The sequence below is a fragment of the Hyla sarda genome, chromosome 1, assembly GCF_029499605.1.
Source record: "Hyla sarda isolate aHylSar1 chromosome 1, aHylSar1.hap1, whole genome shotgun sequence".
NCBI classification, from domain to species: Eukaryota; Metazoa; Chordata; class Amphibia; order Anura; family Hylidae; genus Hyla; species Hyla sarda.
In genome coordinates, this window is record NC_079189.1 from 186,132,977 (window position 1) to 186,159,774 (window position 26,798).

The following is a 26,798-nucleotide window of genomic DNA, read 5'->3' on the forward strand; positions in this document are numbered from 1 at the left end:
CAAAATGTAGTCTTGCTTTTTTATGTCTCTGTGCCAGCAGTGGGGTCCTCCTGGGTCTCCTGCCATAGCGTTTTTTTTTAATTTAAATGTTGACTGATAGTTTGTTCTGACACTGATGCTCCCTGATCTTGCAGGACAGCTTGAATATCTTTGGAACTTGTTTGGGGCTGCTTATCCACCATCCGGCCTATCCTGCATTGACACCTTTCATCAATTTTCTCTTCTGTCCACACCCAGGGAGATTAGCTACAGTGCCATGGGTTGCAAACTTCTTGATAATGTTGCGCACTGTGGACAAAGGCAAATCTAGATCTCTGGAGATGGACTTGTAACCTTGAGATTCTTGATATTTTTCCACAAATTTGGTTCTCAAGTCCTCAGACAGTTCTCTTCTCTGCTTTCAGAGACACACAATGCAAAGACTAAGTGAACTTCTCTCCTTTTTACCTGCTTTCAGGTGTGATTTTTTTTATTTATTTATTTTTTATATTGCCCACACCTGTTATTTGCCCCAGGTGAGTTTAAAGGAGCATCATTTGCTTGAAGTAATCTTATTTTTCCACAATTTTGAAAGGGTGCCAATAATTTTGTCCAGACCATTTTTGGAGTTTGGTGTGACATTATGTCCAATTTGCTTTTTTTCCTCCCTTTTTTGGTTTTAGTTCCAATACACACAAAGGGAATAACATGTGTATAGCAAAACATGTGTTCCTGCAATCCTTTTCTGTGAGAAATACTTCATTTTCTTGAAAGATTTCAGGGGTGCCAACATTTACCACCATGACTTTTTATACCCAGAACTGTATCTATAACAAAGGGGCATCCTGTACGTTTAGAGGAAAAAGGGTTTCTCCACCAGCATTTTAAGAGCAGAACAGTGAGACTATGGAACGGTCTGTCAGAGGAACTGGTCATAATGAACTCAATAAGAGGCCTAGAGATGTTTCTGTATAGTAATAACATTACAGGTTATGTATACCAGATCTATAAGGACAGAACGTTGATCCAGGGATTTATTCTGATTGCTAGACTTTGTTAGGGAGAAATTTTTTCCCATTAAAATAAGGAAATTTGCTTCTACCTCCATGGGATTTTTGCCTTTCTCTGGATCAACAATATAGAGTAAGGGCCCATTCACGTTACATAATTTTAAAACGGAATTTTGTAGTGAAAAATCAAGTGCAGCAGCCTCCAATTGTTTTCAGAGGGATTTTGCTGCACCATTCTCACTATGGAATTTCCACAGTGGCCATTCTGCTGTGGAAATTCCGGATCCCAATCAGACTTCCGGATCCCAATCAGACTTCCGAGTCAGGCTGTGTGTGGGCAGCCTTAGTTACTGTAAGGGTAACATGTGCGTTTACACGTGCAGGTTTACAGAGAGTTGCCCACTGCAAGATTGAGCCACAGTGGGTTTTCTTCGGCGTAAAATTGGCTGCGGAAAACCCACTTCGGCTCAAATTCACAGCAAAAAACTCATTGTAAACCTGCCTATGTAAACATACCCTTAGAGCATTTTACACAGGGGAATTTCTGTGCTTCTGCGTGGTTTCCTTTCTGCCAAGCTGGCAGCAGATTTTTTGCAGTTTTCACATTCCTTGCAGAATGTGCATGTAATTTGTGCAGAATTTTATGCAAAATTTCTGGTGCTCAACACACAGATTCTATACAGAATTCAGAGTCCCATTGACTTCAATAGGACTTTGCTGCAGAATTCCACCTGGTTTAATGTTTTTGCTGAATTTCCACAGCAATAATCTGCCGTCTGAATGGGAGAGTGGAAATTCTGTTCGCCACAATGTTAACTTCATGTAGCCGAATTTGCGAGCTGAATTTATCCTCTGAATTCTGCATGGAGATTCTGCCATGTGAACATATCCCTTACCCAGGAAATTAAGGAAGCACATTGTACTACATCAGGGGTCTCAAACTCGCGGCACAAAATTTTGCGGCCTGTGGCACAGTGGCATAGCAAGGGTCCCCCGTACTCTAGCATGATGAAACGGAAGCTGTAAGCTCCCGCTCCTCCATTCATTAACCTTCCTCACAACGTGTGGGCCGCGGGGACGCAATCCACGGCAGCCTGGCACGATGACGTCACATAATTGCGCCGGTGCCTGGAGATCCCGTACCAGCGGCTCGCATACTGTAAGTAAGACGACTATGCTCCGGCCCCACGGGGCACTATAACGTACCGGAGGAGGAGGAGGGGGGGGATTTAAAAACTTGGGGCAGAGAAAAGGGAATATTTAATGTGAGGGGCAAAGCACAGGGGGCATTTATATGTGAAGAGCACATGACCGGTGGGACCCCCTCTGCTGTGCTCCTCACATATAATGCCCACTGAGGGGACAGGACAGGGGGTCTTATATGTGAAGGGCACATGACAGGAGCATTATGTGAGGGGCACAGCACAGGGGGCATTATATGGGAGGGGCACAGCACAGGGGGCATTATATGGGAGGGGCACAGCACAGGGGGCATTATATGGGAGGGGCACAGCACAGGGGGCATTATATGGGAGGGGCACAGCACAGGGGGCATTATATGGGAGGGGCACAGCACAGAGGGCATTCATATGTGAGGGGCCCAGCACAGGGGGCATTATATTTGAAGGGCCCAGCACAGGGGGCATTATATGTGAGGGGCACAGCACAGGGGGCATTATATGTGAGGGGCACAGCACAGGGGGCATTATATGTGAGGGGCACAGCACAGGGGGCATTATATGTGAGGGGCGCATGATGGGGGCATTATATGTGAGGGGCACGGCACAGGGGGCATTATATGTGAGGGGCACGGCACAGGGGACATTATATGTGAGGGGCGCATGTGGCCCAGCCTCATCCAGCCTCTACCTCCAGTGGCCCCCAAATAATTTGAGTTTGAGACCCCTGTACTACATGATCTAGGTGGCTCCTGCTGTTTTAAAACTGTAACACTCAGTATGTATTCAAATGTGGCCACTAAAATAAATGTGGTTCCTAAAGCCTTCTGTTTATGTAAATGGATGCTGCTGTAGACCATCGGAATACAAAATGTTTATACTTTTTTTTGCTGTATACAATAATGTAATGTACTTGGTGAAATGGAAACAAAAAGTGCAGCGAAGAGCCAAATGTGTATTTTTTTTTACAATTTTTTTCATGATTTTTTATTTTTTTTTCCCAGTCTGAGGCACTGTAAAGGGCCTGATGTCTTATGTCCAAGCTAATGTTTCCACTAGAGAACAAGTGCTTTTTCCATTGGAGGAGCGTTACTTTGCATATTTTTTGTTTTCCTAGGGAGCATGGTATGGCCTGTAAGGCACAAAGCAATCTCCTTAAAGGGGTACTCCGGTGGAGAACTTTTTTCTTTTTTTTTTTTAACCCCTTAATGACAATGGACGTAAATGTACGTCATGGTGCCGTGCTACTTAACACACCATGACGTACATTTATGCACCTCAATCATCTGTATTGATCACAGCATCTGAGGGGTTAATGGCGAACATCCGCATTACCTGCGGCAGTGCAGTATTTTGAATGGATGCCCGGATGCCCGCAGCGCTGCCGCGGGGATCCAATCATCCAGCATGGCGGCCGGAGGTCCCCTCACCTGGCTCCGGCTGTCTCCCGGAGTCTTCTGCTCTGGTCTGAGATCGAGCAGACCAAAGCAGAAGATGACCAATAATACTGATCAGTGCTATGTCCTATACATAGCACTGAACAGTATTAGCAATCAAATGATTGCTATAGATAGTCCCCTATGGGGACTATTAAAGTGTAAAAGAATGTGAAAAATCCCCTCCCCCAATAAAAAAGTAAAATGTCCGTTTTTCCCATTTTACCCCCAAAAAAGTGTAAAAAATAATTAATACATATATTTGGTATCGCCGCGTGCCTAAAAGTCCGAACTATTAAAATATATTGTTAGTTATCCTGTACGGTGAATGGCGTGAACATTAAAAAAAAAAAGTCCAAAATTGATGGGAATCATTTTAATCGTATTGACCCACAGAATAAAGAAAACATGTCATTTTTACCGGAAAGTGTACAGCGTGAAAACAAAACCTTCCAAAATGTGCTAAATTGCGGTTTTCTTTTCAATTTCCCCACATAAATAATATTTTTTTGGTTGCGCAGTACATTTTATGGTAAAATAAGTTATGTCATTACAAAGTACAATTGGTGACGCAAAAAACAAGCCCTCATATTGGTCTGTGAAAGAGTTATGATTTTAAGAAGGCGAGGAGGAAAAAACGAAAATACAAAAATAAAATTAGTCTGGTCCTTAAAGGGGTACTCTGCCCCTAGCATCTTATCCCCTATCCAAAGGATAGGGGATAAGATGTCAGGTCGCCGGGGTCCCGCTGCTGCGGCACCCCGCTATCATTACTGCACAGAGCAGACTCGCTCCGTGCGTAATGACGGGCAATACAGAGGCCGGAGCATCGTTGCGTGGCGGCTCCGTCCCTCGTGACGTAACGGCCCTCCCCCTCAATACATGTCTATGGGAGGGGGTGTGGCGGCCATCATGCCCCCTCCCATAGACTTGCATTAAGGGGGCAGGCCGTGACGTCACGATGCTCCAGCCACTGTATTGCCCGTCATTACGCACGGAGCGAGTCTGCTCTGTGCAGTAATGATAGCGGATGCCGCAGCGGAGATCCCGGGGGTCCCCAGCAGCGAGACCCCGGCGATCTGACATCTTATCCCCTATCCTTTGGATAGGGGATAAGATGTCTAGGGGCGGAGTACCCCTCTTAAGGCAAAAATGGTCCTGGTCCTTAAGGGGTCAAGTGAACTGGTGCCAGAAAGTTAAAGAATTAAAAAATTTTAATAGAAGTAATTTACTAATCTGTTTAAGTACTTATTAGCAGCTGTATGCGACAGAAAATTCTATTCTTTTTGAATTTATTTTGTCTTGTCCACACTGCTCTCTGCTGACACCTCTGTCCGTGTCAGGAACTGTCCAGAGCATCATAGGTTTGCTATGGGCATTTTTTCCTGCTCTGGACAGTTCCCGATACAGGCATCAGGTGTCAGCAGAGAGCACAGTGGACAAGACAAAATAGAAATTCAAAAATAATAGAATTTCCTCTGTAGCATACAGCTGCTAATAAGTACTGGAACGGTAAATATTTTTTAATAGACGTCATTTACAAATCTGTTTAACTTTCTGGCACCAGTTGATTTAAAAAAGCTTTCCACTGGAGTACCCCTTTTAAGCAGATACGTTACTGCTTTAGACCCAGGCTAATGTTCATGAATTTTCTGCAGGTATTAATGGTTGTGTAATTGGCATGTATATGTATTACAGTACCGTTAGGCAGTGTTTCCCAGCCAGGGTGCCTCCAGCTGTTGCAAAACTACAACTCTGCTGGGAGTTGTAGTTTTGCAACAGCTGGAGGCACGCTTGTTGGGAAACACTTGGTATAGTTTTCTACCTAAACATAGTCCTTTCTCCATAGCACCGCCTGATTTGTCCTTTGACTATTCCTGTTTGCAGGGAACCCAGAGTCTGAATCCTCACAATGACTACTGCCAGCATTTTGTTGACACGGGCCACAGACCTCAGAACTTTATCAGAGACGTCGGTATGATGTTTTCTTCTCTAGCATGCATGCTCTCTAATTCTGATTGTCCATTTCTTATGTATTACTTGTATCTGTCTGAGGAAAAAGCTTTATATTCCTAAGCGCTAAAACAGTCGGTGTCATTCATGTATTTTTTCTGAATATTTTTCTTAGGGCTGCAAGTTTGATAAGCTTTCATACTAGCGGTTTAGCTTGACCCTGGAAAGTACATAATGTATATGTATCAGGAAGGAGTAAAGGGATTAGCCCTTTAGTAATTTCCTGTCTAGAAGCAGCCAGACACATATGGGATTGCTTTATGATCTTGTACTATCTGAGATGTAACGCATGATTGTCTGCACATGTATTCCTGGGCTTGTTTTGCAGAACCTGTTAACACCTTTTCTATTTCCTCTTCAGGATTAGCAGACCGATTTGAGGAATATCCAAAACTCCGAGAGCTGATCAGACTAAAGGATGAGCTAATATCAAAATCCAATACGCCTCCAATGTAAGTGCTTATACACTGATCGGTCATAGCATTAAAGCCATATAAACCTAATATTGTGTAGGTCCTCCTTGTGCTGCCAAAACTGTTCTGACCCATTGAATCATGGACTCCCCAAGACCTCTGAGGTGTCCTGTGGTATCTTGCAGGAGTCTTGTAATTTCAGCACATCCCACAGCTATGGGATCAGATTAGGATCTGGGGAATTTGGAGACCTGGTCAACACCTTGAACTCTTTGTCATGTTTCTTAAAGGAACCTGTCATCAGATTTTACAATATGTATAACGTGGCAGTGCATTATATATTTGGTAAAATCTTCTTCCTCACCATCCCTGCGAGACGTTTCTGCCAGCTGGGATGTTGTTGATATATAGTTTGAAAGTGTCCCCCGCTGGCCCTGTAAGTAGTCCCCTGGGTGTGGAGCTATACTTACCAAGTTCCTTATGCTCTGGCTGCTATCACTCCCTCTGAGGAGGCATAATTACAGCAGGAGCAGCTTAACTAGGTGAGTATAGATTCCTGCCCAGGGAACTATTCCCTGGTTGAACTTGATGGACATATGTCTTTTTTCGACCGTACTAACTATGTAACTAGTTACAGGGCTGACGGGGGACATTTTTAAACAATATATATTCTCCCCATCCCTGCTGGCAGGAATGTCTCTCGGGATGGTGAGGAATTTTGTTATAATGCCACACATTTGCAATGTAGCAGGGAGAGAGCATTCTCCTGAAAGAATCCACTTCCATTGAGATGCATAGGTGTTCTTGGTCTGCAACAATGTTAACCCCTTCCCGCAAATGGACGTATATGTACGTCCACTGCAGGCTCCCGCTGTATGACGCACTCTCTGCAGCTGAGCGGGCGTCATACCCGGTCGAGCTCAGTTGCTATCAGCAACCAGGACCCACGGCTAATGCCGGACATTGCCGTTCGGGCTGATGTCCGGCATTAACCCTTGATCGCTGCATCTAAAAGCAGTAAATCCTGTTCCCGGCTAGCTCAGTGGGCTGATTGAGACTGCTGCGGCAAAACCGCGCCATTCCGATCAGCTGACAGTACGGAATGAAGTCTCTTACCTTCCTCCCTGCCCTTCGATCGCATGGAGAAGCATTGATCAGTGTATGCAATCCAAAGATTGCATGTTATAGTCCCCTATGGGGACTGACAAAAGTGGTAAAAAGAAGAAAAAAAAACAAAAAAAAAACTGTGTGGTATCGCTGAGTGCGTAAATGTCTGAACTATTTAAATACAAAGTTAATTAAACCGCATGGTCAAAAAAATACCAAAGTCCAGAAATGCGTGTTTTTGGTCACTTCATATACAAGAAAAAAATGAATCAAACATGATCATGCAGGCTCCGGTACCGGCAGCGTCCTGCACAGCGACAGCACAGGACGCTGCCGGTACCGGAGCCTGCAGGAGCACGCAATAGGACAGGTAAATATAAAAGCCGGGGATGGGGAGGGAATCGGGTGGCGGGACTCTGGCCCCACAGAAGCTGCTGCAGTTACCGCAGCAGCTTTTGCAGGGCCAGAGTTTATCGGGGTATACACGCACCCTCATTTTAACAAGTATATTTGGGTAAAACACCTTTTTTACCAAAATTTCCTTGGACAAATGAGGGTGCATGTTATAGGCCTGTGCATGTTATACCCCGATAAATATAGTATGTCTATTAGAAGGGGTGGATGAAAAAACAAAACCTCAAAAAAATATATATATATTTTTTTTTAAAATGGCCCGGTCTTGAGAGGGTTAATGTAGGTGGTTCATATCATAGTAACATCCACTTGAATGCCAGGATCCAAGTTTTCATAACACAAGTTTGCCCAGAGAATTCCTCTGCTGGCATGTTGTCTTATAGTGCATTCATGTGCCATGTTTTTCTCAGGCAGGTGATGCTTATGATCAGGTCAGGCCGCCTTCTGCCATTATGCCCCAGACAGCAGCTTTTAGTCAATTTCTGCTGTACTATCTCTTCTGTTAGATTGGAACAGATGGCTAGGCTTCACCCTCCATACTTATTGGGGAACTTTAGGGGCCCATGTCTGTTGCCAGGTCATCGAGAGTCCTCCCTCGGATTATTATTGGTAGGTACCAACCTACATATGGGAGCATTTGAAGATGCTTTTACTCAGCCTTCTAGTCTCTTTTTGGCACTTGTAGCTCCTCACACATGCCCATATTTCCTGCTTTCAACACATAAACTTCAAAAACTGTCTTGTATACTGCACCTCTTGCCAGGTGTCATTGTCATGAGATCAATAGTATTCACTTTACTTTAGTAGTTCAAGGGGTTTTCTAGTCTTATGCCCAAATCACCCTGTGGCAAGGAATAGGTGGGCAAAAACCCATACACTCACCACTGCTTGCCTCCCATTCAGCACTGCTGCCACTCCGGAGTCCCCTGCACTGTTCAGATCACATGACTTGAGGGACGTCACCTGAACACATCCACTGGGGACTCCCATGCAGTGACTGCACTCAACAGGAAGCTTGCGAGGGGGAAGTAGGGTTTGTTTTTGTTTTTTTATCTTTTTGTCCTTCAATTATTTGCCATGGGTTGACTTTGGCACCAGTTCATAAAAGCCCTTTAATATTATAGATAATTATTATATTATTATTATTTTATTTATTTATATATATATATATATATATATATATATATATATATATATATATTATTTTTTTTTTTTTAAATATATTAAATACTTTTTTTCTGCTTAGTCATTAATTATATAACCTGACTCTAAGATGTATCGTATCCTGTCAGTCATTGCTGTGTGCTAGAGAAGCAATTTTATTAAGGTTTATACTCTTTCTGCTACCTTTTATTGTGCTTTTAGGTTGTAAGGCAGCTCTTGAGCTCTCCCTAGTGGTAGTAGAATGTTGTTGCAGTAGATCACACTCTACTTCTGTCTCTCGGAGTTGTGCAATGCATTCTACACAATACAGCGATCCCTCAACTTACAATGGCCTCAACATACAATAGTTTCAACATATAATGGTCTTTTCTGGACCATTGTAACTTGAAACCAGACTCAACATACAATGCTACAGACAGTCCAGATCTGTGAAACGTGTCAATGGCTGGAAGAACTGACCAATCAGAATGGGCATTTTACTGGTAAATCACCTGTATTACTGAAGTACATGCACTGACTGGTGTCTGGTAGCGCCCCCTACAGTACAAGGAGAAACTATATGTTATGTACTACTCCTTACCCGTGCCAGGGTTAGCTGCTCCTTTGGACACCAGGTGAGGGTGGCTCCATTTGGGACACTGTGTGTACTGTATAGGACCCTGAAGAAGCTCCTGACCTCTACATAAACCATTGTTTCCCAACCAGGGTGCCTCCAGCTGTTGCAAAACTACAACTCCCAGCATGCCCGGACAGCCTGCCGCCCAATCTTATATATATTAGTTTTCTACTTATTTTTCTTCAATCCTCACTTTTTTCCCTATTTTTGATGAGATTTTGGTGGCTTCAGAACCAATTACCAGGTTTCCATAGAGTTATGGTCTCAACATACAATGGTTTCAACATACAATGGTCGTCCCAGAACCAATTCATATTGTAACTTGAGGGACTACTGTACTGTTATGGTTACTTTTAATAAAGTGATGGTGAATCTGTTTTGCAGAGTTCAAATGACTCCCTTTAGTTTTTTCTTTATTACCCTATGCAGACTGGCACACAAGGGCCTATATCATAGTAAGCCAAGTGAAGTTTAAAGGGTACCTCTCATCAAATAAACTTTTGATATATTTTAGATTAATGAATGTTGAATAACTTTCCAATAGCATGTTAATGAAAAATATGCTTCTTTCTATTGTATTTTTCCCGATCAGTCCTGTCAGCAAGCATTTCTGACTCATGCTGGAGTCCTAAACACTCAGAGCTGCCAGCCTGCTTTGTTCACAGCCAAACAGGCTGTGAACAAAGCAGGCTGGCAGCTCTGAGTGTTCTCCTTTGTGAACAAAGCAGACTGGCAGCTCGTAGAGTTTAGGACTCCAGCATGAGTCTGAAATGCTTGCTACCAGGACTGGTAGGGAGACCCCTAGTGGTCATTTCTTCAAAGTGGAAAATGAAATAGAAAGAAGCATATTTTTTAATAACATGCAATTGTAAAGTTATTCTGCATACATTAATCTATAATATATCAAAAGTTTTTTTGATGAGAGGTACCCTTTAAATGTTGGTGAAAACCAGAGTACCTGGAGAAACCTACATAAACAAGGTTGGCCCCATCAAATTTAGGATCTTGAAAACTAGTAACCAATGCACCAGCAGGCTGACCGCACTGTCCAAAGAAAAAAGATTAGATTTTAAGTGTTTTTAATTTAACAATTGCATTTATTGCTACCATTCTGTGCTAATGCTTAATGCCAGCTAATCCTTTATAGTTTTTTCTCCCAAAATGGCTACCTCTGATAGGCCCCTCAGCTTCTACAGGTATTGGTAAGGGAAGAAACCAGTATTATTGACTGACAAGATTTACAGTGTAGATGTGTATTTTTTCTGAAAATATGTAAGGGAAATAACATGAACACAACTGCTGAAGACTGGGATCATGGAGAAGTCACAGTAATCGATAGTTATCAGTGTAATCTTTAGGGACCCCCTTTGATCTGCTGCTGCCAGTGAGGAGAACAGTATAAGAAATATTTCAAAAATCTCAGATTTTTATTTTTTGCAGATACACTTGCCTTTATCAGTACTTTAAAGTGTCACTTTCATTTGTACAAAACTTTTGACACATCCAGACATTTAAAAAAAATTAAGATCGCAGTGGGTCTCAATCCTGAGACCCCCTGTGATCATGAGTAATAGCGGGCTGAAGGGTAGGGCAGCGCACGCTTCATTTCCTGGCTAACAGTCCAATCCGACTCTTTCAAGTCTATGAAGGGGAAGAGTCAGATTGGGCGGCTGGCTGGGGAGTGAAGAGCGCTGCTTTCCACTTCAGCCATCTATTACTCATGAACGCAGCAGTCTAAAGACCAGTTTGAACTAAAACCTGTCTGGATGAAATGTCAAAAGTTTTTACAAATGTCTCTAAAGCTTTAAATCAAATTGAAAGTTATATTGTAAGTTCTACAATACAACTGGTTAAAGGGGTACTCCAGGGAAATAAAGGAAAAAAAGAATGTCACAAAGCCTCCACAATACCTTGTCTGGGTCCCCTGTGCATTTTTATTACGATTCCACCCGCTCCTGTGGCCCCTGTTGTCCTCCAGGACTTTTCAATATTCTTTCCCCATTGCTTTTGTCTAAAACTACAACTCCCGGCAGTCAGCGCGGCTGAGCTCTGACTGCCCAACTATTCCTATTGGCCTTAGGCTCTTATCTGTTAGATCTTTTCACACAGGGAGCTGAGGGGAGAGGGGTTTTGCTATGACTGAAACAGGAAAACTACTCTATAGGTAATGAATGATATTTAGACAAATAAATAGGTTGCGGAGAAGGAAAGGATGGGCTATGGGTTTAGTTCCCCGGAGTACCCCTTTAAAACAGCTGTCGGATCTTATTTTATACTGTAGAAGACCTGACACATCTGCTTTCACATCAGCAGGACCCTGTATTAGATTCTGGATAACTGGATGGCCATAGGAAAGTACATGGAACTCACTTACACAACCCCTGCTACTTATTCTAAAATCGGAGGAGTTTTCCTGTATGTCCTCTCTGCTCAGCCCTTGTGATATTCGCCATTATCTCTGTGGTCATAACTGCCCATTAATAAGACTTTTTACAGGGATTTTACAGTATTCATTTCTCCTGATGCAGGTACTTACAAGCAGACCTTGAGACATTTGATCTGAGAGAGTTGAAGAGCGAGTTTGATGTCATCCTACTTGAACCACCACTAGAAGAATATTACAGGGAGACGGGCATTGCTGCCAATGACAACTGGTGGACCTGGGAAGATGTAAGTATTTGTGTGCAATGCTGGTAAATGAACATTGCGTGTGAGATACACTTATGCTTTACAGGCCTATTGGTCAGTGCTTTCATTATTTGGATTCCTGCTGGCGGTCACTACTTTAGTGCATCTGGGAGATATTGCTGAAAGAGTTGAAACCCAGTATATCTGCTACATCTGCCTCAAACATGCCTTAACTAGAGATGAGCGAACTTACAGTGATTCGATTCATCACGAACCTCGCTGCTCGGCAGTTGCTGACTTTAGCCTGCATAAATGAGTTCAGCTTTCAGGTGCTCCGGACAAGGTGGACACAGTCTAAAAGCTGAACTCATTTATGCAGGCTAAAGTTAGCAACTGCCGAGCCGAGAAGTTCATGACGAATCGAATTACTGTAACTTAGGGCTGGGCGGTGTACCGGTTCATACCGAATACCGAAATTTTTGGGCTGCACCATATGAATTTTTCCCATACTGCAATACTGGTTGGGCCCCTCCCCCTCGGGAATGAATTATCAGCCCAGCTCTGCACTGTCCCCCCAATTATCAGCCCAGCCCAGCGAGCGCTGTTCTGCTCCCCCCCCCCAAATTATCAGCCCAGCGCTGTTCTGCTCCCCCCCCACCACCAAATCATGTTTCCCGCCAGCACTGTTCTGCTCCCCCCCCCACACCAGATCATGTTACCCGCCAGCGCTGTTCTGCTCCCCCCCCACCACCACCAAATCATGTTACCCGCCAGCACTGTTCTGCTCCCCCCCCACCAGATCATGTTACCCGCCAGCACTGTTCTGCTCCCCCCCCCAATTATCAGCCCAGCGGGTACTACTCACTTATGTCACCCGCAAGCACTGCCCTCCTCCTCTTTGTTGGGGGCCACCGGCGCTGGAACTCTATACTGTATGCCAGTGGTCTCCAACCTGCGGTCCTCCAGCTGTTGCAAAACTACAACTCCCAGTCCGGGCATGCTGGGAGATGTAGTTTTGCTACAGCTGGAGGTCCGCAGGTTTGAGACCACTGCTGTACGCTGTATCCCTATGCCCGGGCTGCAAAAGATAAAGAAAATAAACTTTAACTTACCTACGTTAGCCTTGCGCTGGGGACTGGAACGTCGGACAGCCATCAGCCTATCACTGGCCAGAGCGATGTCCCGCCCCGGCCAGTTATAGGCTGAACCCACTATCATGTTAGGAGCTCTGGCCGGCTTCTTACATGACAGTGCGTTTAACCTATCACTGGCCGGGGCGGGACATAGGCTAACGGCTGTCCGACGTTCTCGTCCCAAGAAACAGCGTGAGGCCGACGTAGGTAAGTTAAAGTTTATTTTCTTTATCTTTTGCAGCCCGGGCATAGGGATACAGCATACAGCAGTGGTCTCAAACCTGCGGACCTCCAGCTGTTGCAAAACTACAACTCCCAGCATGCCCGGACAGCCAACGGCTGTCCGGGCATGCTGGGAGTTGTAGTTTTGCAACAGCTGGAGGTCGGCAGGTTGGAGAAAACTGGCGTACAGTATAGAGTTCCATCGCCGGCGGGCAGTGTTTGCGGGTGACATGTGAGTAGTACCCCGCTGGGCTGATAATTAATTGGGGGGGGGGGGGGGCAGAACAGCGCTGGCGGGTAACATGATTTTGGGGGGGGGTGAAAGAAATACAGTTATATACCGCGGAACCGCCATAAGTTACAAAAATACCGTGATACACATATTTGGTCATACCGCCCTGCTCTACTGTAACTTCGCTCATCTCTAGTCTTAACTAGAGATGAGCGAACTTACAGTAAATTCGATTCGTCACGAACTTCTCGGCTCGGCAGTTGATGACTTATCCTGCATAAATGAGTTCAGCCTTCAGGTGCTTCCGTGGGCTGTAGACTCTTTCCTAGGACTGTATCCACCTTTTCCAGCCCACCGGAGCACCTGAAAGCTGAACTAATTTATGCAGGATAATTCATCAACTGCTGAGCCGAGAAGTTCATGACGAATCGAATTTACTGTAAGTTCGCTCATCTCTAGTCTTAACCACACAGACTTCCATACGACATTTACAACTAATGCATAGAGCAACCCCTCCTGCTTCCATTAAACCTCAGTTTTGTTAGGACATGGACGCAGCAGTATAGGACAACAGCTGTCAGTAGCTTCACTGTCGGCAGACAGCAGCCATCTCTTATGTCTATATTCTATTCACTGTCTCTAGGCAGGGAGTATGGATTTCTCTATAGTCGGGTCTGTGTTTTGTTTGTTTTTTGGCTGTAACAAAATATTAGGTACTTGCTGTTAATGCAATTCTCTCCTCTTTTCTCCTACATTATATTTTACACAGTAGTAAGGTTGTAAAAAAAAATCAACACTTTTCCTGCAAGTTCAACCAGGGGACAGGGGAGAAAACAGATGAAGCCTTAGGGTAGGGAAACTTTTTAGCTTTCTTCCCGCTATTGATCTGTGAGATGAGTCGGTTTAGTTACTGTTGTCACTTGCTCCCCGGATGGATATTCTTTCCTGTATCCAGGTATATTGGGCGAGGACTGGGTATAGTAGTTACCCTGTAGATCCGGTCCAGGGTACAGTCCCGTGCTCTCCTGCGGTCACCTAGTCACAAGCCTGGCACGGATAATATTAGAACAGATTGCGTCTTCCTCTGAGAGCGTAGGATTGACCAGAGGTTAATACTGTCACCAACCTGTTAGAGGAAAGAGATTGATCTCAACCTGTACTCTTTGTTGGCAGTGCTAAAGAAATCCATTTCCTGCAAAGAATTGAATTCTGCCTCAATGTGCCATGGTTTAATAGCCATCTTGGTCTATTTTCCTCTGTTGACAAGTGTCACAGCTTTAACTCTTACATTTTTGGGTTAGTTTACTTTCTTTTGCTGTCATTTATTCTGTAGCTTAAGTAGAAAGTGACTCAATTAACCCTAGCGTAACTGCAGGGTGCCATATTTATACACTTAACATACTCTTATGCTTCCTATATAAAAGAAATCCTTAAATTTTAAGGGGTTTTGCCACTAGACCAACCACCACTTCATTCATTGTCCTTGGGAGTGCTGACATAGAGTATCTTCACTACCCCAAATGGAGTTTCAGGAGTCCCATTCTAGAGATCAGACTATTCACTATTAAACACTTCTCTCCTATCCTGTGGATAGGGAATAAGGGGGGAATTTATAATTAGTGGTAGAAGGTTTTTCTTTCTATATGTAGCGCAAATTTTTGTGCAGCGAGTTATTTTGCATCTTTTTTGCGTGTCTTTTTTGATAGAGCAAAAAGCAAATAGTCTATTTTTGTGTATTGTGGAATGCATTTTGCAGTGGATACTAATGTATCGTGTGTGTTTTTTGTTTAGACACATTTTTTTTGTGCAAATAAGTTTTTTTTAACACAAAAATACACCATCAAAAAGGACATGTAGGAAAGTGTTCTACCGAGACAGCCAGGGGATGCAGGAGCCGTCCCTCAACACTGCTAAACTACAACTACTCCCATCATGGGACTCCCACCGACTGCACATACGGCACATACGGCTTTTCACCAATCAGAGCTCTCGTCTCCCGGTGGCGGGGATTAGGAATTGTGGGAGCGTATACAGGAGCTGGCAGGGAGCGCAGTGGAGCTGCATGTGCCGCCGGCTTGTACAGTTAATAAATGCAGATCGCAGCTGGTCTCAGGAGAATGACCTGCCACAATCTACCACTCAACCCCTGGACTATAATTCCCATCATGGGTCTGTCCCATTATGGGAGTAGTTGTAGTACCGCAGCGCTGAGGGACCGCACTTGCATATCCCCCAGCTGCAGGACTCTTTTAGGACTACTACTCCCATCATGGACAGACTCCATGATGAGTTATAGTCCAGGGGCTGATCGCAGCAGGTCATTCTCCTGAGACCTGCTGCGATCCACATTTCTTAAGTTAACAAGCCGGCAGCACATGCGGCTCCACTGCGCTCCCTGCCGGCTCCAATATACAGCTCTCAGGAGTTCGCAGGGGGGGGGGGTCTCACTCCTGAGACCCTCTACATACTTTACTGCTCCGCCCCCTAGAGTTGATGTCATTAGGGGGCGGAGCTATACAGTCCAGGCCTAAAGCCAGGATGGTAAGTATGCCTCTGTTCTCATTATGGGTTTTGCATAATGGAAACAGAGCCTTTCTGGCACTGTGTTACCAAACAGGGAGACTCCAGGGAGACAACTGGAGGCTCCCCTGTTTAGGAACACACTGCATTATGTGAGCTCTCCCCAGGGAGAGCTCAAAAAATGTACTAACCCATTTTTTGTGTATTTCTTTTATTCTCATTTCAGATACGTGAATGCGGAGGACTACACCAGAATCGGTGGATTGCGACGATGACCAGCATTTTTTTTTTGTCAACAAATGGGTTAACGAGGGCAGTGGGGGAGTGTTTTTATAAATAAAAATGTTTTTTTCAGTGTGTCATGTTTTTTATAATTGAATTTTCAGGCTTAGTTGTGGAAGCCGTCTTATTGACGGAATCCTTTACTAAGCCCTCCCCAGCCTAAATAATGCCATCCGGTTTCCGCCTAGGCCGAGGAGCACCATATTTGACGCTATGAGCCTGTTGGTACCAGCTCTTCCCGGCACCCCTGTGGCGGTGGGTACCAGGGAAATAATTGGAGGTTAGCGCTAGCTGTTTTTGGGGCTTACACTAAGTAATGGACTCTGTCTACAAGATGGCTTCCACTACTAAGCCTAAAAATTTAATTATAAAAACATGACACATTGAAAACATTTTTTTATTTAAAAAAAAAAACACTTCCCCAGAGCCCTCATGAACCCTTTTATTTAAATTTTAAAAGCGCTGGTCATCGGCGCAATCCATCGAATCTGCCGTAGTCCTCCGCATTCACGTATCTGAAAGGAGAAGAAAAGAAAAAAACTAAAGAAAAGTTAGTACATTTTTGACGCTCTCCCCTGGGGAGTGTGCCCATACTGCTGTGTGTTCCTAAACATTGAGCCTCCTACATCTGCTTACTGTATCATGTATATACAGTCATCTATAGACAGCTGTATATACAGGATAGCGCACAAAGACTTAACCCAGAACTGCTCAGCAGCACCGTGGGTTAACTCTTTCTTTGCTGGGCTCCTGTATAGTATACATGAGTGCACTCTGCACCCCTGTATACTATACAGCCGGCGGAGGTAAGTAGTGATGCTCTACACCCTGTATATGCTATACATCACTCCTCACCTCCTTACACTCTGTGGGCCGGGCACTCTGCATCCAACCCATGGAGTGCGCAGTGAAAAAATTGCCACAGTGTACAAAAATTACTGTTTCCACACACCAGTAAAAACGCCAGAAAAACTGACAAAACGCAGGGAAAATCGGTGACAGTTTTTCTGGCATTTTTTGCTGGTGGACAAAAAACTTCAATGGAGTCCGAGCATCAAAGCAATAGAACAAAAGCCCTGTGTCCACTTTTCCTGTGAGGTGCAGCTCAGGTGTACAAATAGAACTGTGTGGAGATTTAGAACTTTGCACAAAATGTATCATGTGCCTTGTACAAGTATGGTACATTTGGTGCAATTGCACCAAATTTAGACCAACCAAAACGATCTACAAAAAACTTCTACCTACACCAACATTGATACATGTCCCCCTAAGTTTTTATTGTGGCAAACCCCCAATAAATGGTTCCTGTCATTTGCAACAAGTTTGCTTTTTAGAAAGCTGGGTGTCTATGTTCTGTGGAAGATGTCATTGGCTACATCACAGTCACATTTATCACTAACTGTTGGTGGGACCATTATTACCCTAATATCCATCTTAAATAATTGACTGTGCTGGTGAGGAAGAATGGGCAAGCCTTTGGATAGGTAAAGCATGTATTTGGTGGGACGATGCCCATAAGAAACTTCACTGTATTTTTAAACCGATTGGAGGGAATTAACGGAAACTATAGAATACTTAGGTGTGCCAGCTTTATCACAATGTGTCAGGCTGGTTAAAAAAAGTGGTGCTTATGTAGTGTAGCCTAAATTTAGACCAACCATTTGGTATGTGATGTACATGCTTATACGATGATCCTTGTCCTCTTGATGCCGAAAATGACCTCCTGACGCACTTTCGCGAAGCAGCGGTAACAGTGTTGAAATTCCCATCATTTCCAGGTTTTTTCAAGATGGTTCCTTTTTTTTTCAATATTACAACCCCTACATCCCTTGCGCCACATCTGTTTGTACGCCGCCCCCCCCCCCCCCCAAAAAAAAAAAAAAAAATATATATATATATATATATATATATATATATATATAATCTATCTCTTTCCCCAGGGGGCTGGCTTGAACAGGGATGCCAGAGCAGACCAAGCCGACTGAGGTGACATAGGTTTATGACATGTTATCTGTAAGATGACACAAATGTTAGATTACACTATTTCTGGGGATTCAGACATGGTAGATGAATGGTAGAAGTATGTCTACGTAACACCTATTCATTGACAAACTTCTTTCGGTTGCCGGTTAACCCCTTTAAAACTTGCATGCCCTTATAGAGGACATGTGGTTATTTCTAAAATCACTATGTTCTGGTATGTATAGATTCCTTAGGGGGACTGATCGCAAACCTTCTCACACCCCCCAAGTAATCTATACATACCAGTACATAGCAATTAGCAATAGAAATAACCTCAGGTCCTCTTTACATAAATCCTGAGAGGAAGACCATGCAGCGTCTTGTATTTACTAGTAGGAAGAAGAAGAAAATGCACTTTCAGTGACTGGATCCTTCTTCAGTGATAACCGTTTTCAGGAATCGTACAGTTTCCATTACACAACTTTTCTCCTCCATGTATTGAGTCACATCTGCTGTGCATTATGTCAGCCCTTGTGCTATAATAGCGTGAGCTCGGGGATTCGATAACCTGTCAAAATGTCTGCACCATATTAAAGTAGTCACTCATGTTCTAGTCTCGCTGCTCCCAACAAATCAACCCTCTCTGTGTTTCAGATAATGAAATTAGATATTGAAGGCATTGCAGGCTCCAGGGCTTTCGTGTTCCTGTGGTGTGGCTCTGGAGAAGGTCTGGATTTTGGTAGAATGGTAAGTAGGATAATCCCTTGTGGCTGCTTCCAGCCTCCCCGGTCACATACACACTTGACAAATTGGTTGGGATGCAGGTGGGTAAAGGAATATGTGAGAAGATGCTAGAGATTCCGCATAGCGGAGCGCCAGTGTTGCCTGGTGAATGTAATATATACATGAGGGCAGGTGTTTATTAGAATGTCTACATTTACCAGATCATAGAGACATGTTTTCAAGTAATAGTAATACATTCCATCAGCATGAAAAATCTGTTTCCTCTTTAAGGTGACATTAAGGGAATAGTCCATTGTATCGTAAAACCTCATTTAAAAAGTACAACTATTGTGCGCAGACATTGCACAATGAAACTTTACACATTTTATATCTGTACAGGACAGGTTTTTGTCAAATGTACAATAAAAGAAATGAATTTTTTTGCCTACAAATCCCACAATTCCATTTTCCTCCCTCCCACACATCAGCTACCCCACCCATTAAAACATAAATGAGCTTCATCGATTTAAAAGACCTGTGATTTTCAATCAGGGTGCCTACAGCTGTTGCATTAGTTGCAGATTGATCTCTCTCCCACCAAGCGATCGCTCCACCCATTGAAGCAGACAGGCTCCCTGTCATCAGCTGACTAGTGAGTTAGGTCTCTGCCTCATTGCAAGACACAACAGTCATTTTGTATGCTGTTAAAAATAAATATTGGGGTCAAAATCACATGAGAATTGTGAGAAAACCATCACACACAGGTACAGACACTATTATTAACTACGCTTACTTAACAGCCCCTGTAGCAAATAGTCAAATAAAAAAAAAATCCTGGAATACCCCTTTAAAGGGGTACTCCACTGCTCAGCGTTTGGAACAAACTGTTCCGAACGCTGGAGCTGGGAGCTCATGACGTCATAGCCCCACCCCCTCATGACGTCACACCCGCCCCCTCAATGCAAGTTTATGGAGGGGGCGTGACGACTATAGACTTGCATTAGGGGGCGGGGCTATGACATTTAGAAACAGTCCAACAAGTTGGGGGAGATTTATCAAAACCCGTCCAGAGGAAAAGTTACTGAGTTGCCCATAGCAACCAATCAGATCGCTGCTTTCATTTTTCAGAGGCCTTTTTAAAAATGAAAGCAGCGATCTGATTGGTTGTTATGGGCAACTCAGCAACTTTTCCTCTAGACAGGTTTTGATAAATCTCCCCCAATAACTCTTATTTTTCCTTCCACAGGACCGTTTGCCATAGGCTTGTTTTTTATGCAACCAATTGTTTAACAGGAAGGGAGATGTGTGTGGCAGATAGGTGACAGAGAGGGCCCTCACCTGATATACAGGGTTTATTGGCTGGGATCAGAGTTATTTTTAATCTCAGCCACTTGCGGCAGGTGTTAGCCATATGGCACAGCTGGCATTTACCATGTAATGAGCAGGCTTACCCCCTTAGCAGACTCTCTGCCCAACATCTTGACATTCATGTATGACAAATGCCAGGAAGAAGTTTATAGATTGCAGGCAAGTATCCTGAGAACCATAAGAATTAAAGGGGTAATCTGGTGGAAAACTTTTATTTTTAAAATTAATTGGTGCCAGAAAGTTAAACAGATTTGTAAATTACTTTTATTAAAGCAATCTCAATCCTTTCAGTACGTATTAGCAGCTGTATGCTACAGAGGAAATTGTTTTCTTTTTGAATTTCTTTTTTGTCTTGTCCACTGTGCGCTCTGCTGACACCTCAGGAACTGTCCATAGCAGCATAGGTTTGCAATGGGGATTTTATCATGCTCTGGACAGTTCCTGATATGGGTGTCAGGTGTCAGCAGAGAGCACTGTGGAAAAGACAAAAAAGAAATTAAAAACGAAATGAATTTGCTAATAAGTACTGGAAGGGTAAAGATTTTTTAATAGAAGTAATTTACAAATCTGTTTAACTTTCTGGCACGAGTTGATTTCACTGGCTCCTTAATGCAATTGGTCCAAATTTTTTATTTTATTACGTCACAAAAATAGTACAAAATCACCTACGATTTTTTATTTACGTAATGTTACGTATTTGGTGCATAGATTACCTTGAGCATACGATACAAGCCAAAGTCTATAAACTTTACAAAAAAAATCCATAAGGAGTCCACCCCTTACTCATGTGTACTTAGACCTATCTCAAGATATAACAAATAATATTGGCACACCTGTAATTAATGAAGAGAGAGTTTTGTATCCCCATTTCTATCATACAAGTTATAGTACTGATCTTTCAATAAGTCTGAGTACGCATGTAAGGGGATGGACCTGAAATGTAGTGTCAGACCATGATGGATTTTTGGTAACTTTAAGACCTCGCCTTGTATCGTATGCTCATGGTAATCTATTCTTCAAATCCGTAACATCATGAAAAATAAAAAGAAGAAATAATGAATACAACTACATTGTAAGTGATTTTGTGCTTGTCTGAAATATTGTTAGCCGTAAAAAAAAAAACTTATAGCCCTAGGATACTTGGATTTATAATATGGTTTTCACAATATAGTTTTTGCAAGGTTAGATTTCCATGATACAACATTGCTCTCCTCAACTCCTCCCCTCTGGCAGAGTCCCCATATCTTGTACTGTGCCTCCACTGGCAACGTGTACATCAGTCTAATTTTTCTCATTAAAGTGGGGTACTCCATGGAAGAAGAGAAAATATATATATATGGCTGGGTTAGCCAGCCAAAACGTTGCCTTACACGTTTTTTTAATAAACCACCTTTACTTTTGTACACTTGGTGTGCCACTGTTCTTTTTGGATTTTTTAGCTAAGGGGGTCCCTAACCTGGACCTGACACAGTAGGCACCTGTGCACCTTTTTCATTTGGAGTGCTGCTTTCCTGTATTTTCTATATATTATATTACTTACACATATATACTCCAAACTACCTGGATATGTGTTCCCTGTAAACCATCCTGCCTGGTATGCATGGCTTCTGTGGCCCTGTTGTCTTCTCTTGCTGTTTTGATATTGTTTGGCATTTTTCCCTCCCATTACCTACATCTCCCAACAATCATTGCAGCTCTGCTCTGCCAGCCAGCTTACTCTTTCAGAGCAGCCCCCACCCTCCTGCACTGAGCAGCAGAGAGAAGTTTAGTGTGTGATTGGCTGAGACTGCACACGCCTCCCAGTTCTTAGTACTAAAGGGAGAATGAGTCATCCCTGCAGGGCAGAAACTACGTGGTCTGTGTTTCTCAGAAGGCTGGGGCTGCTTTCAGAGATGGATTTGGAAAGAGACAGAGTGGATGGATGGATGGATGATTTTATTCCCTTAATTCATGCATTTAAGTGACAACCAAAGAGGGAAAACTTAATATTTTGATGAAAGGGAAAGGATGGGTTTAGTTCCCTGGAGTACCCCTTTTAGTGCAGCTTTGGCTGGTATTACTTCCCAGCCCAAATCACATATACTGCATATACTTGTGGTGGGTACTGCATTGTAGGGACCTGAGCCTACTAGGTTTGTGACCCGAAGCTTTTACACATTGATTATCAATAACATTTACTTCAGGACCACATCCTGGAAAACTCCTATTAACTGTAGTGTTCATACACTTGAAATTGTGTCAATAGTTCATATAGATTTTAAACAACAGAATAATAGAATCTGTTAGTTTAGGTAATTTGTTAGGATATATAGTATAATTTGCTCCTCAGCATAGTAGCAAACATTGGTCTCTTACAATCATTCTTTAATGCCGGTAGGGTGTAGTAACCTGAGTTTTCCTCTTTTTAGATATGTGGTGTCTTATTTCACAGTACATTTTATGGTTAATATCTGCAGTGCTTGCGAAAGTGGGGCTTTAGACGATCTGAAGACATTTGTTGGATAAAAACTAATAAAGACAATCCTGGCAAGACCAAGACCTTGGACCCTAAGGCAATCTTCCAAAGGACAAAGGTACAGCGTTCCCATCTGTCTCTAGAATGAGACATTTGTAGGATAAACAAGATTGTGTCTAAATCCAAGCAGCACGTAGGTCGCTGTATCTGTTAAATCATCACGCCTGCTATGGGATGTGTGCTGCAAAGGCAGTAATATAAAGCATGGTAAAGTGCGGCAGTATGAAAATAAAGTACCAGCTAGGAAAATACCCAGGCCTGCTACTGGAGGTGATGGATGTTTTCATTTTTGAATGTAATGATGAAAAAATTATAGAAGTGGTGCATCATCCCGACATATATCTGTCTGCACATTATAGCAGCTGACCATTTCATAAATCTCCAGTGGAAGCTGTAAGAAAAGCAATTTTATACAAGCAAACTTCTCTCCAGTAGAAAGTGCATTAGAGTCTACTCTTTATAGTTATATCTCCAGCAGTCCACCCTAAGCATACCTGCAGAAGAGGGCACTTGTCATGCGTTTCCTTGCCACATGATCGTAGTTATGAGCTCTTTTTTTCATAGGAGCACTGCCTTATGGGTATTAGAGGAACAGTGCACCGCAGCACTGATGGCGATTTTATCCATGCGAACGTCGACATCGACCTCATTATCACAGAGGAGCCAGAAATAGGAAACATTGAAAAGCCTGTGGAGATCTTTCACATCATTGAACACTTTTGTCTGGGACGGAGGCGGCTCCATCTTTTTGGCAGAGATAGCACAATAAGACCTGGTAAGAGTGATACATCTGTTTCCTGGGAGTATATAGCTATACATTGAAATTGTGAACGTAATTCGCAGGCAGAAATGTAGAATTCTAGATTATCTAATACAGTGACCCCCTCGACCTACGATGGCCCCGACATACGATAATTTCAACATGCGATGGCCTCTCAGAGGCCATTGCATGTTGAAGGCAGCATCAACATACGATGCTTTTGTATGTCGGGTCCATTGCATAAACGGCTATCCGGCAGCACAGACAGCTTCAGCTGCCGCCGGATAGCCGTTTACGGTGCCCCGTGTGGTCCGCTGACGATCACTTACCTGTCCTCGGGGCTCCGGCGCGTCCTCTTCGGGATCCTCTGCATCGTCGGCGCTCTCCATCGACGTCATCACGTCGCTGTGCACGCCAATCCCGTCATCCATAGGAGCGGCGATGTGATGGCGTACGACGTGATGGCGGCGACGGAGAGCGCGGATGCCGGGGAAGCAGAGGCCTTGCCGGAGCGTTGGGGACGCAGTGACAGCGTTGGACGGCGACATCCCGGGCAGCGGTGACGGTCCGGAGCGGCAGGGACAGGCGAGTACAACTTCCTCTAACAGTGGTCTTCAACCTGCGGACCTCCAGATGTTGCAAAACTACAACACCCAGCATGCCCGGACAGCCAACGGCTGTCCGGGCATGCTGGGTGTTGTAGTTTTGCAACATCTGGAGGTCCGCAGGTTGTAGACCACTGTCCTATACTTTACATTGCACGGATCCCTCAACATGCGATGGTTTCAACTCATGATGGTCCGTTTGGAACGGATTACCATCGTATGTTGAGGGACCACTGTATACAGAACTGTACAGAAAACACTCACATCCGTATCTGTCCACATTGGAAACTAATATTGCAGGCTGGTCATCATAGATGGACATGGGTTCGGGTAACATCACCCTGGCAAACAACAGAGTTTTTCCAAGTTGCCATCAGCTGCTTATTTACCAGGAGGAATCCTAGAAATGTTGGATAGGCCAGGTCCGTGAGAATGAATGCAATGGATTATGATACTCCACCCTCCTATATAAAGTCTATATACTCTATGATCTCAATTATCTAAGGCCAGTTTTAGATCAGACAAAACTGAGAATGTTTTTTTGCACTTTTTGTAAAGTTTTAGGTTACTATGACAACATTTCTTTCCGCCGTTGCTGGCATCATTACCATAGGGACATGGCGCCTAATCAGATTGCACTTTTCAGACTGGCACATTTAGTCAAATGAAACGTGATCCTTAGTTTCCTGTTGCAATGAAAGAACATATAGACAGAAATTGTTGCTATGGTGACTAAGGAATAGAAGCCCACATGGGATACCCGGTCACATTTTTACTATGCACATTTTATAGTGCACTATAGGGGCTTTAATAGGATTCTTTAGATGTGGTCTGTCACATGTTCATTTGGACATCACAAAGCGTTTCCAAATGTAACATTGTATATTTCGAGATTACTATAAGATGGGGAGGTTACTGTAAGTGGGGGATATCCCTTTCTGGTCTAGTATTGTCCCCTTTCAATAATACTAGATTATTACTAGTATCAGTCAGCAGAACCCCAGTGTGGTCGCAGTCATTGTGCTGGAGATCCTTTAGTTGAACCAATGGATAGAACAACCTGTTGAATAAAATAACCCTTCTTAATCTTTGATTTCCCAGGTTGGCTTACTGTGGGACCTACACTGACAAACAGTAACTTCAACTCGGAGGCGTACGGTTCATATTTTAATTCTCCTAATTCAACCCTAACTGGCTGTAGTGAAGAAATTGAGAGACTTCGTCCTAAAACCCCACCACCAAAATCGGACCGTGGCTTTGGTACAGCAAGAGGGGGTGGTCGCGGGGGACCCTCTGTGGGTCGAGGAGAACGTGGTAGAGAGAGGAGCAGAGGAAGTTTCAGAGGAGATAGAGGAAACTTCCGAGGACGGGGAGGACCACATAGAGGTGGCTTTGCCCCCCGTTAATCTATTCCTAGGAGAGGCTTTTGGATGTTCTTTTTATTTTTATGGAACAGATATAATGCTGTTGAAAAAATGTTTTTCACGGAATGCAAGCTTTAAACTTGATAGTTGGATGCTGGCTACTCTTTGTTAATTTTTTTTATAATAAAGAAAATGAAATGGCTTTTTATGGTCTTGTTTTGGATATTTATAACATTTGAAAATGTAATATCTGCTGGAGAAGATGATGATTTATTATTATTGTTGATGAATTGGCCGCTGTCTAAAACATCAGGTATCGTTGATTTCCTTTTTTCTGATAAATGAGTCCAGATTATCGTAATTCTAAAGCCACACCCACTTTTATAACACTTTCCTCTGTTTAGAAAAAGTAGAGGCTTCATAAATATGGGGGGAGATTTATCAATACCTGTCTGTAGAAAAGTTGCCCATAGCAAACAATCAGATCGTTCCTTTCATTTTTTTTAAAAAGCATCTGCAAGATGAAGGAAGCCATCTGATTCGCTGCTATGGACAACTCAGCAACTTTTCCTCTGGGCAGGTTTGGATAACTTTCTCCCATGGTGTTTGGTCCTACAGTCTAGTTTAGGGAAAGAAGTGATTGTTATAAACTGTTCATAAAATAGCAGGAGGAATAACCTTACATTTGAGTTGAAGAAGAAAATGACCCAGCAATGGTATTTTATAGGAATACAGTTATTCAATAAAATAGAGGTGTAGGTTATTTTTAATCTTTATACTGCACACCGGCATCTGTTAGATATATAATATTGTAAAGATACAAAATTAAATAAAAATGGAATATCTATTTATTTTATTTAGTTTTGCTAATATTTTTTCTTGAAGATTTTTCATAAAATACAAATAAACAATGAATGCACAAATGCAAGCGAGTTTATTCACATATATTGTATGGGCGATGACAGCCCCATGAGTGCATGCATCCGAAACAGTTAAACAATCAGAACAACACTGCTGCTAATTTACAATGTAAGAAGAATATACATCATGGTCCTATCATTAGTGAGTTGAATAGCAAGAAGTCATGAGGGAAATATCCACTATGTTGGTCATGAATGTATGATAAATTCACACAAAAATAACACGAGAGCGCA

At 43.1% G+C, this 26,798-nt stretch overlaps 1 protein-coding gene across 2 annotated transcripts in view; it reads left to right on the plus strand.

Annotated features, from left to right (window-relative positions):
* The window catches only part of METTL14 (methyltransferase 14, N6-adenosine-methyltransferase subunit), a 42,987-nt gene extending 16,420 nt beyond the window's left edge, over positions 1 to 26,567 (plus strand). For both annotated transcript variants that reach the window (XM_056565645.1, XM_056565653.1), the window contains 7 exons: positions 5,491 to 5,578; positions 5,978 to 6,068; positions 11,859 to 12,000; positions 18,964 to 19,056; positions 22,857 to 22,973; positions 23,480 to 23,690; positions 25,382 to 26,567. In XM_056565645.1, the coding sequence (XP_056421620.1) occupies positions 5,491 to 5,578; positions 5,978 to 6,068; positions 11,859 to 12,000; positions 18,964 to 19,056; positions 22,857 to 22,973; positions 23,480 to 23,690; positions 25,382 to 25,686 (1,047 nt within the window). In that variant the 3' untranslated portion in view covers positions 25,687 to 26,567. The remainder of the gene's footprint in view (positions 1 to 5,490; positions 5,579 to 5,977; positions 6,069 to 11,858; positions 12,001 to 18,963; positions 19,057 to 22,856; positions 22,974 to 23,479; positions 23,691 to 25,381) is intronic.
* The last annotated feature ends 231 nt before the right edge of the window (positions 26,568 to 26,798 follow it).